General features: G+C 42.8%; 1 protein-coding gene across 2 annotated transcripts in view; it reads left to right on the top strand.

Moving 5' to 3' along the window:
• The window catches only part of gria1b (glutamate receptor, ionotropic, AMPA 1b), a 64,920-nt gene that overhangs the window by 26,987 nt on the left and 24,220 nt on the right, over positions 1–13,713 (top strand). For both annotated transcript variants that reach the window (XM_034113983.1, XM_034113984.1), the window contains exons 3-5: positions 976–1,215; positions 12,470–12,654; positions 13,595–13,648. In XM_034113983.1, coding sequence (XP_033969874.1) covers positions 976–1,215; positions 12,470–12,654; positions 13,595–13,648 — 479 coding nt within the window. The remainder of the gene's footprint in view (positions 1–975; positions 1,216–12,469; positions 12,655–13,594; positions 13,649–13,713) is intronic.

Here is a 13,713-nt window from a genome sequence, read left to right as displayed (position 1 = left end):
GAATCCCTTAAATCTGTACATACGTTGATGTTAACATTTCTGTTCTGCTTCTATTCATATCGAACTGTTTCTTTGAGGCTCTTTGTCTCTCTACTGTCAGTCTGCATGAACCATTGCACACCATTAGTTCTCCATGTACAAAACAAACCCTCCATACAAAATAATACCTGACTTTTACAAAAAGAACAAAACACTCTCCCATAAAGCGCAGTGTGTAGACCTGTGTGTCAGGAGATTACACACTTTAGAGCGTGTGTGAACTATATTTCACTTTTGGTTTGTTTGCTGACCTGGAATTCAGGGCGGACAAAGATGAACTGGAGCTTGAAAAACAAGACAGACAACAAGACAAGGGAAAGTATTGGATGGAGGAAAATAAAGGGAGAGGACAGAAGGTGAAGGAGAGGCGAGGGGGGGGGGAGAGAGGGATGCAAACTGACAGACAGAGAGGCTCATGGGGGAAATCAAAATAGCATTAGTCAAACATACAGTATACACACACAAGTATAATATCATCATACACTGGAATAATGTTGACACTATGTTCAGGAAGGAATTTGAGTAACTGGGATTAGTCTATAAATAAATAAATACGTTTATCATTAATGGAGTCATTTAAGCATTTTTTCAGTTATGTTTAACGGAGTAATAAATACTAAGTCTTTGTTTCCTATATAATCAAAAATGTGTTGGAAACAATAATACATTTTCAGTCAATCGACACAAAAATAATCACAACATATTTGGAAAATGGAAAGTAATTGTCCAAACAATCTGAAGATGTGATGCTTCTCTGTGTTAAATAGCATATAGTAGTTGTTACTACCTTGTACAGTTGTCAGCATATTATGGACTTAAACAATAAGTAGGGAAAACACAAACCGATAATTGATCAAATAATTAAAAGTAGCAGTGCCAAACAAAAAGCTGTTGATGAAACAATGTTCTAACCTCCTCTCCTCCTTCTTCTCCCAGTCTGCTCCCAGTTCTCTAAAGGAGTGTACGCCATCATGGGTCTGTACGACCGGCGGACGGTGAACATGCTGATGTCGTTCTGCGGCTCTCTGCACGTGTGCTTCGTCACGCCCTCCTTCCCCGTCACCACCAACAACCAGTTCGTCCTCCAGCTGAGGCCCCCGCTGCAGGAGCCCATCATGGCCCTGCTGGAGGCCTTCGGCTGGAGCCGCTTCGTCTACATGTACAGCCCCGACTCAGGTGAGACCTTTACCTGAGAGGTTCAGAGATGGTAAAAGTACACACATCCTTTACTCATGTAGAAGTACACATACTCGTGTTTAAAAATACTCTGGTCAAAGTAGAAGTACTGACTAAACTTCTTTACTCAAGTGAAAGTAAAGAAGTATGGGCTTTGAAATGTACTTCAGTAAAAAGTACCGATAACTAGCAGCTGTTTTAAAGAGTACCTGACCTCCCTTTATATTAATAGAACAATAATGTCATTGTTAGCTAATGAATGTTTCCATGCTGAACAACGGCAACATGACAACGTTTTCATTGGTCCCTCTTCTTTAGAGAAGACCAGGAAATGATGGATACACGGATCGTGTTCAAATCAATAGGCACGCAATGACTCTAAATAATAATGATCACGCCACCAAACACACATTCAAACTAAAGGAACCAGCCTGTTTGGGAAATGTGAGAAGTAGAAAGTACAGGTATTTGTGTTCAACATGTAAGAAGTAGAAAGTACAGGTATTTGGGTTCAACATGTAAGAAGTAGAAAGTACAGGTATTTGGGTTCAACATGTAAGAAGTAGAAAGTACAGGTATTTGTGTTCAACATGTAAGAAGTAGAAAGTACAGGTATTTGTGTTCAACATGTAAGAAGTAGAAAGTACAGGTATTTGGGTTCAAAATGTAAGAAGTAGAAAGTACAGGTATTTGAGTTCAACATGTAAGAAGTAGAAAGTACAGGTTTTTGTGTTCAAAATGTAAGAAGTAGAAAGTACAGGTATTTGTGTTCAAAATGTAAGAAGTAGAAAGTACAGGTATTTGGGTTCAAAATGTAAGAAGTAGAAAGTACAGGTATTTGGGTTCAAAATGTAAGAAGTAGAAAGTACAGGTATTTGGGTTCAACATGTAAGAAGTAGAAAGTACAGGTATTTGGGTTCAAAATGTAAGAAGTAGAAAGTACAGGTATTTGGGTTCAAAATGTAAGAAGTAGAAAGTACAGGTATTTGTGTTCAACATGTAAGAAGTAGAAAGTACAGGTATTTGTGTTCAAAATGTAAGAAGTAGAAAGTACAGGTATTTGTGTTCAACATGTAAGAAGTAGAAAGTACAGGTATTTGTGTTCAACATGTAAGAAGTAGAAAGTACAGGTATTTGTGTTCAACATGTAAGAAGTCAAAGTAGAAAGTCGTCAGAAAAATAAGAAGTGGAGTAAAGTACTGATACCAGAAACATGTACTTAAAGTAACAAAGTATTTGTACTCCAATACTTCCCACCTCTAGAGAGGTTACTTTACCTTCTAAAGGAGTATAGAAGAAAAGGAGGTGACAAGAGGAGCTTGTTGTAATATTTTGACACATTTACTCCCAAGTTTTATTTTCAGCAGATATGGAAACACATAAAAACATGTCACGAGGGTGTCAGCTTTTTACCTCGACTCCCCATGCATCATTTTACAGGGAAAACTCTCAGACTTCCACAGCTCGTCACTCACTGTGGTCTCTAACTGCAGAGACAGAATCCACATTCAGAGACACAAACTGTGGCTGTGAGTTTATCTGAAGTCCTGCAGTGAAACAGAATTAGCAGCAGAGCAGTTTAATCTTATTGTCTTCTCCATCTGCCCAGAAACCAATGGTGGAATTAGTTCTAAAATAACACTGTGTAACTGTGTGTCTACTGTTATCTGCAGAGGAGAAGTGACGTGTTTTACTAAAGGGGTTTTAAAACGTTCCATAAATCAGAAAATGCTGCAATAAAAAGTTATGTTCTGCATGTCTTAGGAATAAAGTGTGTGTGTGTGAATGGTGTGTGTACTGTACAGCTTCAGAATATAGACAGGAATGAAAGTGGACAGTTTGGTGTGTGTGTAAGATTTTTCCACTGAGAGAGAAGGAGACAACATTTCGAGGTAAAGAAATAGGAGCACTGTAAATCTGACAAAAGGTTTGACTATTTAGACTAAAAAAGGTTCAAATATTTCAAAAAAATGAATTCAAGAAATGATATTAAACTAAATGTAATAGTTGGAGGAAAAGGTCATAGCAATGCTGAGGTAGGAGAGAAAAACAACGGTTATAATATAGAAACAGATAGTTTTAAGGTCACACAAAAGTGTGTTCAAAGGAAGAGAGTCCTGAGTAGAGTTCTGAGGAAACGTTCTTTAAAGCCAAACATGATGAAAACACTGCAGGTGAATACAAACCGATATCACCACGAGACGTCCGCTGACACTGACACGAGTCTGTTTCTCATCAAGCTTTCTGACGTGTTATGTTAAAAAATGCACAAACATGCAGATAAACTCATGTGGATTTTGACACTAGTCTGAAAAAGGCCATGAGACAGCCCAATATCTCCAGATGTCTCCGTGCATTAGAAGGATTTTAAACACTTGCACAGAGGGAGTATTTTTGCATGTATGCGGCACTACCTTTTACTCAACCTGACTCATCCCACAATAATCGCTCTGTTGCCATGGATACAGCCTGCAGCACAGTGTGCAATGACTGCTGCACACATACAGTGGAGTTACAGTGAAGTACAGTACTCCTCTTCCTCTCTGATCACTTCATCCACATGTTGCTTCCTTTTTTCTCTTCATAAGGTTCATGGAAACCCCACACAACTCAGCTTCAGATATAAAAACACAAATGTTCCTGTAAACATGCAGAAACATCTCCAGCAACTTGACAACTCATGCAGCATTTAGAGAACATTCAGCAACTTGAGGAGACATGCGCAGCGTTTACTAAAAGCTGCAGAAACCAGACGCTGCAAGAAGCTCAGAACACAACGGAGACCAGGGGACACTAAAGAGTGACGCACACGGCTGGGAGACCAGGGGACACTAAAGAGTGAAGCACACAGCTGGAGACCAGGGGACACTAAAGAGTGACGCACACAGCTGGAGACCAGGGGACACTAAAGAGTGACACACACAGCTGGGAGACCAGGGGACACTAAAGAGTGACGCACACAGCTGGAGACCAGGGGACACTAAAGAGTGACGCACACAGCTGGAGACCAGGGGACACTAAATAGTGACGCACACAGCTGGGAGACCAGGGGACACTAAAGAGTGACGCACACAGCTGGGGGACCAGGGGACACTAAAGAGTGATGCACACAGCTGGAGACCAGGGGACACTAAAGAGTGACGCACACAGCTGGGGGACCAGGGGACACTAAAGAGTGACGCACACAGCTGGAGACCAGGGGACACTAAATAGTGACGCACACAGCTGGGGGACCAGGGGACACTAAAGAGTGACGCACACAGCTGGGAGACCAGGGGACACTAAAGAGTGAAGCACACAGCTGGGAGACCAGGGGACACTAAAGAGTGACGCACACAGCAGGGAGAACAGGGGACACTAAAGTGTGACGCACACAGCTGGGAGACCAGGGGACACTAAAGAGTGACGCACACAGCTGGGAGACCAGGGGACACTAAAGAGTGACGCACACAGCTGGGAGACCAGGGGACACTAAAGAGTGACGCACACAGCTGGGAGACCAGGGGACACTAAAGAGTGACGCACACAGCTGGGAGACCAGGGGACACTAAAGAGTGACGCACAAAGCTGGGAGACCAGGGGACACTAAAGAGTGACGCACAAAGCTGGGAGACCAGGGGACACTAAAGAGTGACGCACACAGCTGGAGACCAGGGGACACTAAAGGGTGACGCACACAGTTGGAGACCAGGGGACACTAAAGAGTGACGCACACAGCTGGAGACCAGGGGACACTAAAGAGTGACGCACACAGCTGGAGACCAGGGGACACTAAAGAGTGACGCACACAGCTGGAGACCAGGGGACACTAAAGAGTGACGCACACAGCTGGAGACCAGGGGACACTAAAGAGTGACGCACACAGCTGGAGACCAGGGGACACTAAAGAGTGACGCACACAGCTGGAGACCAGGGGACACTAAAGAGTGACGCACACAGCTGGAGACCAGGGGACACTAAAGAGTGACGCACACAGCTGGAGACCAGGGGACACTAAAGAGTGACGCACACAGCTGGAGACCAGGGGACACTAAAGAGTGACGCACACAGCTGGAGACCAGGGGACACTAAAGAGTGACGCACACAGCTGGAGACCAGGGGACACTAAAGAGTGACGCACACAGCTGGAGACCAGGGGACACTGAGCTTCTTGCAGCGTTTGGTTCAGTAAAGCTCAAGTTGCTGAAGATGTGTCTTCATTTGCACAGTTTGGTTCAGTGCGTTTTTTAATTTGCAAACCAAGGTGAACCCTGAATCATTGATGATATCAATGAACCTCCTCCTGTGGTGAGCCTTCAACCTTTCCTCTTTTAACCTATAGGTTGTTGTTTAATATTCATAAGGGTTTAAATAAACAATTTAGTATTATTTTCCGTCTTTGCTGAGAGAGAGTTTTGTGTTAAAGGGCCCATGTCATGGCCATTTCCACTGATCATAATTACATTGTTGAGGTATACTAAAATAGATTTATACTGTGCAATTTTCCAAACTCACATTGGTTTCGCATACAGCATCTCTGTCAAGCATGTGTATTCAGCAGTATTCACTTTCTCCACTAAACGACTCGTTGGAGCTCTTGCCCCCCCCTCCCTGTGAGCCTAGTGTGCTCCGATTGGTCAGCTCGGCCACTTGTTCTGATTAGTCAACCACCAGAGAGGCTGCGCCCATGTCAGTGCTTTTCCCGGCTGCTCTCAGCGTAACATCAGTCTTATCATGGCGTCGGTACAGCGGTATATTTTATATACATATATATTTTTAACTGTTGTTATAGAAGAGTGTGACGGCCCCAGGGCCTTTGTCTTACGATGGGGTGGAGCTGAAGAGGCTAATCAGCACGATCACGGACACCTCCGGACACAGTCTCTCTCCAAAGCGGCTGCAGGAAGACTAACTCTGCGATCCTCTCAACCACCTGTCTCTGCATTTACCACAATAAATGTGCCGTGGTTTTGTAAACTCGTGTATGTCTCCTTGTCTTTCCGTTGTGGCCTACGAGCTACTCTCATAACAAAGAGTAAGTTATTTTTACCCGTTATAAACTACTACTGTTTGATGAGAAATCAAATCATGGTTTGCTATATATGAATTCAGGGAAGAAAGGATAGGCCTACTAAGTATTTCCATTAAACTTCATTTTTAGAAATGTACAAAATGAACATAAATATACATATATACACGGTATATCATCCATTCCTCCTCCTCGCATCTTGCCTGCGCACAGTCGGTGCGGTGCCTTTTAGCACCCTCAGTAGTAGTAGAATCCCTTCCCCGTCATGGATTGTCCGCCAGGATCTGGCTGGACGAAATCAAATGCAAATCACAAAATATTAGAGAAACTTAGTTGTTTTAGACTCGTTAGTAGTAGTTGTGTAATGAACAGCTTGCCTGCTAATATGCTAACCTAGCTTTGTTTACCTTGGTAGCTAACACGATATGAACGTTAGCTTGGAGGAAAGGCAACTATAATGCAGTGTAATAAAACTACTATGAACAAAAGCTAGTGGTTCATATTAGGCTAGCAATAACGTGTTTATAATTGCAATCGTATACGGGTATTCTGCTACGTTCGGTCATACAATGTAACTTGCATGAATACATTGTTTTGCGCTAGCATACAGCTAGCCTCGTTAGCTACATGCAGTATATGTACGGTCACAATGTACGGTAAATCACAGTACAGTATACTGTATGAGTATTCCGTGTGTGTGACTGCAGACATTCTCCTGCCATGACAAACATGTAAGGCCATCTGCTGACATTGTAGTTGATATATTTAAACGCTAGCAACGTAGCATCACAAAAATGTTTTTCTGACCAAAACTAGCTCTAGCTCCGTGTGTTAGATCGCTACGCCAGCTATAATGTAATTACGTTTCGCGACTGACCGGCAAATCACCCGGAGTATACTGTCAATAGGTATTTTGTGTGTGAATGCAGACATTCTCCTGCTATGAGATACATGTATGCAAGGCCATCTGCTGATATTAGAGTTGATATATGGAAACTCTAGCAACTTAGTTAGCACAGTTAGCACTGTGTCAATGGCTTAGCAGTCCAACACAGTTTACACATTTAAACAGTCTTGTTTGATAAATACACAAATAACAATGCAAACTTACAGGTTGTATACCCAGATCTTCCCCTACTCCAAACGGTCCAAACAAGCTGTGCATATCCGGCCTCAAACTGGGCAATGTTTTGGAAGCTTTCGTCTGTGAAATGCCGGTTCTTCGAACCTCTGGAGGAGGAACACGCCGCTGCTGGTGTGGCCATAGCTCTTCGGGATTGGTCCATTTCGTTCCGGGTACCGCATGACATCAGGCGGTACCCGGAACTAAATGGAAGACTCAAATGGGCAGTGACGTATCTCCAACGAGGCGTTTTGGGGAGGTATTTTCTGTGTTAGAGTTTTACTCGCTACAGGGTGTACTTTGAGGGTTTTGACTCTGCACACCGTTTACATGCATAAAAACCTTCATAACACACAAGGGGACGGGTAATAACCGGAAAAGCATGACATGGGAGCTTTAAAGGAATGAAAAGCTCCTTCTTCTTCAAACAGAGCATCTTTGAGAGAATGAAGGAAGCTTCAGCGTGAACAGAGATGTGTTCGTGTAACACTCACCCTTTACGGCCTCAGACAGAGAGGGTCCTTTTATTTCACAGTTCCATGCCATAGTTTGGAGTTTGTTCTGTGTGTTTTTTCTGCCCTCATGTTCCTGAGACATTGACATTGTTACACATTAGTACAAGAGATGGTTTGTTCCATCTGATGTCTTCCTGCTGAAATCTCTGCTACGTGTTGTCCAGCATTAACGGCCCCATGTTGGCTCTGTGTTCGCTTTGTGATGGCCTTGATTTGGCCTAGCATTGGCCCTTTGTCTGCTCTATATTGACCCTGATTTTGTCCTGTGAGGGCCCCCTGTTGGCCCCCTGTTGGCCCCTTGTTGGCATTATATTGGCCATCGGTTGGGTTGGTCTTGGCCCTAAGTTAATGTCTCATTTCTTAAATCTGTGTTGGCCCCATATTGGACCTCTTTTTGCCCGGAATTGGACACGTTTTGGCACCAAGTTGTCCTCTTATTAGCCCTCTGTTGGGCTTATTTCTGGACCTTTGTTAACTCTGTTATGGCCCTAGTTGTTGACCCTAGTTGTTGGCCCTCTTTTTGCACGGAAATAGACCCGTGTTGGCTCTAGCTTTGCCCTGTTTAAGTCCGGTATTTGAGTGTTGGCCCCAAGTTGGCTCAATTTCTGTCCCTGTATTAACTGCTTGTTGTCATAGTGTTAGCACTGTTTTGGCCCTAGGTTGGCTAGTATCTGGCCCTGTGTTGGCCCAGTTGGCCCTGCTGTAACAGAGCTGGTTGTGTTTTAATGAGCGGAGGACAGATGGAGGCTGCTGTAACTCTCTGTAAGACTCTCCTGGGAAAAACACTCAAACACTTCTGAGGACTCTCCTCCTCTTTTCTTGTCTCCGCTCTTTTGTGCATTTTATTTTCTTCTTCTAATTTCTTCTCTTTTTCCTCCTGTATCATCTCCCATCTCTCCTCTCCTCTTCCTCTTCCTCTCCTCTTCCTCTCTGTGCAATAACAGTAAAGGACATGCATTCATGGTGTTTACGTTAATCAGATGCAGAATAGAGCACAGCTCTGTTGATAAAACTCTCTTTCTCTATTTGCTGTATTCCTGGAGTTACACTACATACATTATCACTAACACACACTTGACTTGTTTTGCTCAGTGTGTGTGTGTGTCACTGGGCTGAGTTAATGAGCAGTTACCTATCAGAGGTCATCACATCTTCTCTCTTTCAGCACCAATTATCAGAAGAATCCCTCCTGGAGATAAACACTCTCTGAATGTGTGTGTGTGGAAACATGTGACGAGTAAAAGGTACTTTTAGATCATAGATAACAAGTTTGTTTCACAGATAACAGACACAATGCTTTATTGTGCAGGAGACAATTTATCATCTCTAATAATATGTCTTGACACACACACAGACACACTCTTTAAGACTTCAATTTCTGTCTCTGACTCCGAGACACAGTGTGTATGTGTGTGTGTGTGTGTGTGTGTGTGTGTGTGTGTGTGTGTGTGTGTGTGTGTGTGTGTGTGTGTGTGTGTGTGTGTGTGTGTGTCAGACAGTAACTTTGAAGTTCCTGTTTCACTGTGTCTCTCAGTTCATCTCTCTCTTCTCTTTGAAGTCTATCTGAATTGTGCTGACTTGTCATCTGAACACGGTGTGTGTGTGTGTGTGTGTGTGTGTGTGTGTGTGTGTGTGTGTGTGTGTGTGTGTGTGTGTGTGTGTGTGTGTGTGTGTGTGTGTGTGTGTGTGTGTGTGTGTGTGTGTGTGTGTGTGTGTGTGTGTGTGTGTGTGTGTGTGTGTGTGTGTGTCCTGTAAAATGCTGATGTTATTACTCTGTGTGTTGACTCATTGGGTTGTGAAGCACAGAGGTTGTAGAACCAGAGTAGAAGGCATTTAAAGACAAATGAAGTGAGGATTTGTGTTGTCCATTAGAGGGTAGAATAATCAATCAATCAATCAATCAATCAATGTTTATTTATATAGCCCAATATCACAAATGTTACATTTGTCTCAGTGGACTTCACAGTTTGTACAGAATATCAGTATGACAATACGACACCCTCTGTCCTTAGACCCTCACATCGTACAAGGAAACACTTCCAGAGAGAAACCCACAGTTTAAAGGGGAAAATGGGAGAAACCTCAGGGAGAGCAACAGAGGAGGGATCCCTCTCCCAGGACGGACAGACGTGCAATAGATGCTGTGTGTAAATCGAAGAGATAATACATTTTACAGCGTAGGTGGACCAAATGTTTGGAAATGCATGTGTCTATAATAAGAAGATAACTCGATTGGACTCCTTTATTTACTTCTGGAACAAAGTGACATCACTATGTAACAGTCACGCTCCTACTGGCTAGCGCTCCAACACATGTACGTGATAGGCTAAGGGGCGGGACATCTCTAAGCTGGTTGACCAATCACAACAGAGCCGGCCAGCTAACCAATCAGAGCAGACTGGGCTCTGGTTTCAGACAGAGGGTGAAAAGAGGTGCTGCAGCACAGGCAGTATGAGAACAATAAAGAGCCTTTTGAACATTATTATGCTTCTTGTACTTTCTGGTATTCTGTTTTACTCATCATACTATATTTAGCCTTCTCATTTCATTCTTTTTTTTTTCCGAAAATACATTGACATATAAAAACATTAGTCCCACGAGCCTAAAATATAGTATGATAATAAAAACTCACACATCACGAAAATGCTACTTATACATACATATATACATTCAAGCCCACACATGTCTTCCCCCTTATAAAAAAATCAGTTGCAGGTACAAATGAGCGTAAAAAGCATCCCAGTTGTGAAGCGTTGACCCGGGTGGAGCCTCAGGCAGACGGCAACAGCACAGCTTCTCTCTCTTCAGATCCTCAGCGTCTCACATGCAGAATATCTCAGTGTTGTGTCTGAGCAGCGAGGCTTTGAAACAGCATTGATTCCAACAGCCGCACACGACTGATTCACATGTTTATTGAACAGCAGTCCTGCAGGAACTTGTAACCATAAGAACATTTTCCTTCTTCTCTCTTGATTTCTTACCTCACTAAACTTTCTCCTGATGAGTTGTTGGTCTCAATCTCAAGTCTTCTTCAACACAGCATCCTGTTTATTAAATCAATGATGCTCCCATTCAGAGTAAAACAGATGATAACATTTGTGCACATTCGGTTGTAGCTAACTCCACCCTCTTGTGTCAGGATGTCGGCCAAAACGGAGATGGAAAAAAGCCACGATTTATTAACGGTTCATCTCTTGTGATTAGGTTAGCTCGCCAGACATATTTAGACATTATTTTTATTACAACATAAAAACATTTATATTCAACAATGTGGTCTGTGTTTGCGTCTAACAAGTTTTCACTTGATGGAAGTAAGTTGTTACATTTCTATCATCAAACCTTGTCTTGTTCACGCAGGGCCGGCCCTGACCTAGGCAAGATTTTAGCTGGCGAAAATGATGCCGAAGTAACAACATACTGATACCGGTTTGTAAAAACCATGAATTAATGCTTTGACAAGTCTGCAGACAGACGGCAGGCGAAAAACCTTTTAAAATGCGTGTTTTCTGAATGGAGATTGGCTAAGCTAACGTTGTATATGCTCTGACCGTCCACACTCACAACAACGGCCTACAGACATAAATAAACCAGCGACTGTATTCGCCATGACAGACAGTCTGTGGTTTGTACTTGTTTAACTTTTGTCTAGTTTCTGAACAGATATGAGGAGCTGTGAGCTCTGAGTGCTAACAGCTAACGGCTGTGTTGTTTTTCTGGGGTTCTCATTGAAGATGACGTCACGGCTCCGCCTACACTGCGTTACTATAGATACTACCCCAGTTCCTAAACTGTAATGGAAATGCGCCATAAAGTGAGCCAGTCCTAACGAGGCCTAGCCATACCGAGCGAGGCCGAGCGAGGCCGTGTAGTGGAAATGCGCCATAAAGCTCTCCCCCCGCGGCCGCTTACACAGTAAATTCCAATGTTAATAAAAGCACACAAAAGCTGTATATGTTTTTCGGGAGTTTGATTTAATTTAAATTAACACAAATACAAAATTAAAACCTAGAATTGCACACTAAAACCATTATTCCAAAAAAAGAACTATTTCACATAAACCTCTGTTTTTTACTGGGGCTGGGGCAGTTCAACTTGATTTGGGGGGGGGGGTGCCATAGATTCTGCGCTGTACGCAATATAGGCGTAGTTCTGTTAGTATAAGATAATAAGATGTACTTTGTTGATCCAAAATCGGGAAATTGTGTTGTTATAAAATTAAAAAAAATATATTTTTTAAATTTCTAACTTTTTTTAATTATTTTTTTCTCCCCAATTTTCTTAGCGCCCCCGATGGGTTGATGCGCCCTTAGCATTCGCCTATACTGCCTATGCCAAGGGCCGGCCCTGTGTTCACGTTCAGTTGTCTTTTGGTTCCAAAAAAAAAATGGCGACTGCCAAAATGTCAAACTCAAGTCTTCAAAGAGTCCACCACTTTAATATGGGTTTAACCAAATCTCCTCTGGTGAAGCTCAGCTTAAATACAAAAAGTCCTTTAGCATGTTGTTCGTCATCAAATCTGTATTCCAACAGCAACGTCAACTGTGTCGTTGTGTGAGGCATCTCTGCAGAATATAAACAGTTCTCATCCTCCCGCTCTTCATCCGTCAGGTCTGTCGGTGCTGCAGAGGATCTTGGACACGGCGGCGGAGAAGGTCTGGCAGGTCACCTCCATAAACCTGGACTCTCTGACTGAAGCCGGGTTCATCAAGCTGCTCACAGACCTCGACATCAAGAAGGAGTTTCAGATCATCATCGACTGCGAGCTGGAGAGACTCAACTCCATCCTCAACCTGGTAACACTGAACAGTGGATTTATTCTGAGGAATAATGTTTTCAGGGGAAAAGATGACATTTTCTGCCAAAAAAAACCCACAAAAAAAAGAGTCCCATTTAAAAAAAAACAAGAACAACATAATAAAAAGAGAGAATAATGTTTAAGTTAAAGTGAAAAATCATTGAGTCAAGTGAATTTAAGTCGAAATATCATTTTGAAGTCACCTTGAATTGAGAAAACCTGTTCTTAAAACGTGTTTATTTGTGCGGGTTTATCATGAATACATTCTGTCTTAGGTTGGTGTGTTTACAGTATTGCAATCATTTAATATAACTCGTTAAAAACTCCATTTTCTACACTCGTCGCTCTGCTCTCATGCCATCATTTGCCACATCGCCTTAACTGATAACAACTTCATCCAGAATCACTTTTGAATCACAAATCCTGAGATTTAATGGATTCAAACATGTAATACAGTCCAACGCCAAGAAGAGGAAGAGGTCCAGAGGCAGAGGAGGGGAAATGTTCAAACAGCTTCCTCCAGATGTTAGTGAGCGTTCAACCACTGATGCATCCTCCTCCTCTTCCTCCTCCTCTTCCTCCTCTACAGCTGTTTATCTCCTCACCTCTTTCTAACCTCTATCCTCCTCTCTTCCTCTCCTCCTTTCATCCAGCGGAGGACACCCTCACTCTTTCTGATGGCCAATTAATTCCTCAAAGACCATTTGAATCCTCCAATTAGCAGCTGTTAAACATACATACATACACACACACACACACACACACACACACACACACACACACACACACACACACACACACACACACACACACACACACACACACACACACACACACACACAGATGGGGGTGATGAATGCCTAATGGGTGCTTTTTATCATCGTTAGAAGCATCAGAGAAGTGTAATTAGCATCTAATTTATTCTGACTTTTCCTCAGATTGCTGCTCAGAAGAGAAACTTGAAGATGTACCACTACGTCTTCAACAATCTGGTGAGTGTTTACTGCAGGGGAGTCGTGTACAGAGTGGTGCAGGGATCACGTCATTCTGCCCTGAA

Source organism: Trematomus bernacchii, unplaced genomic scaffold, assembly GCF_902827165.1.
Source record: "Trematomus bernacchii unplaced genomic scaffold, fTreBer1.1, whole genome shotgun sequence".
In the NCBI taxonomy this organism is placed as follows: domain Eukaryota; kingdom Metazoa; phylum Chordata; class Actinopteri; order Perciformes; family Nototheniidae; genus Trematomus; species Trematomus bernacchii.
This window is presented reverse-complemented; position numbering and strand designations above follow the sequence as displayed.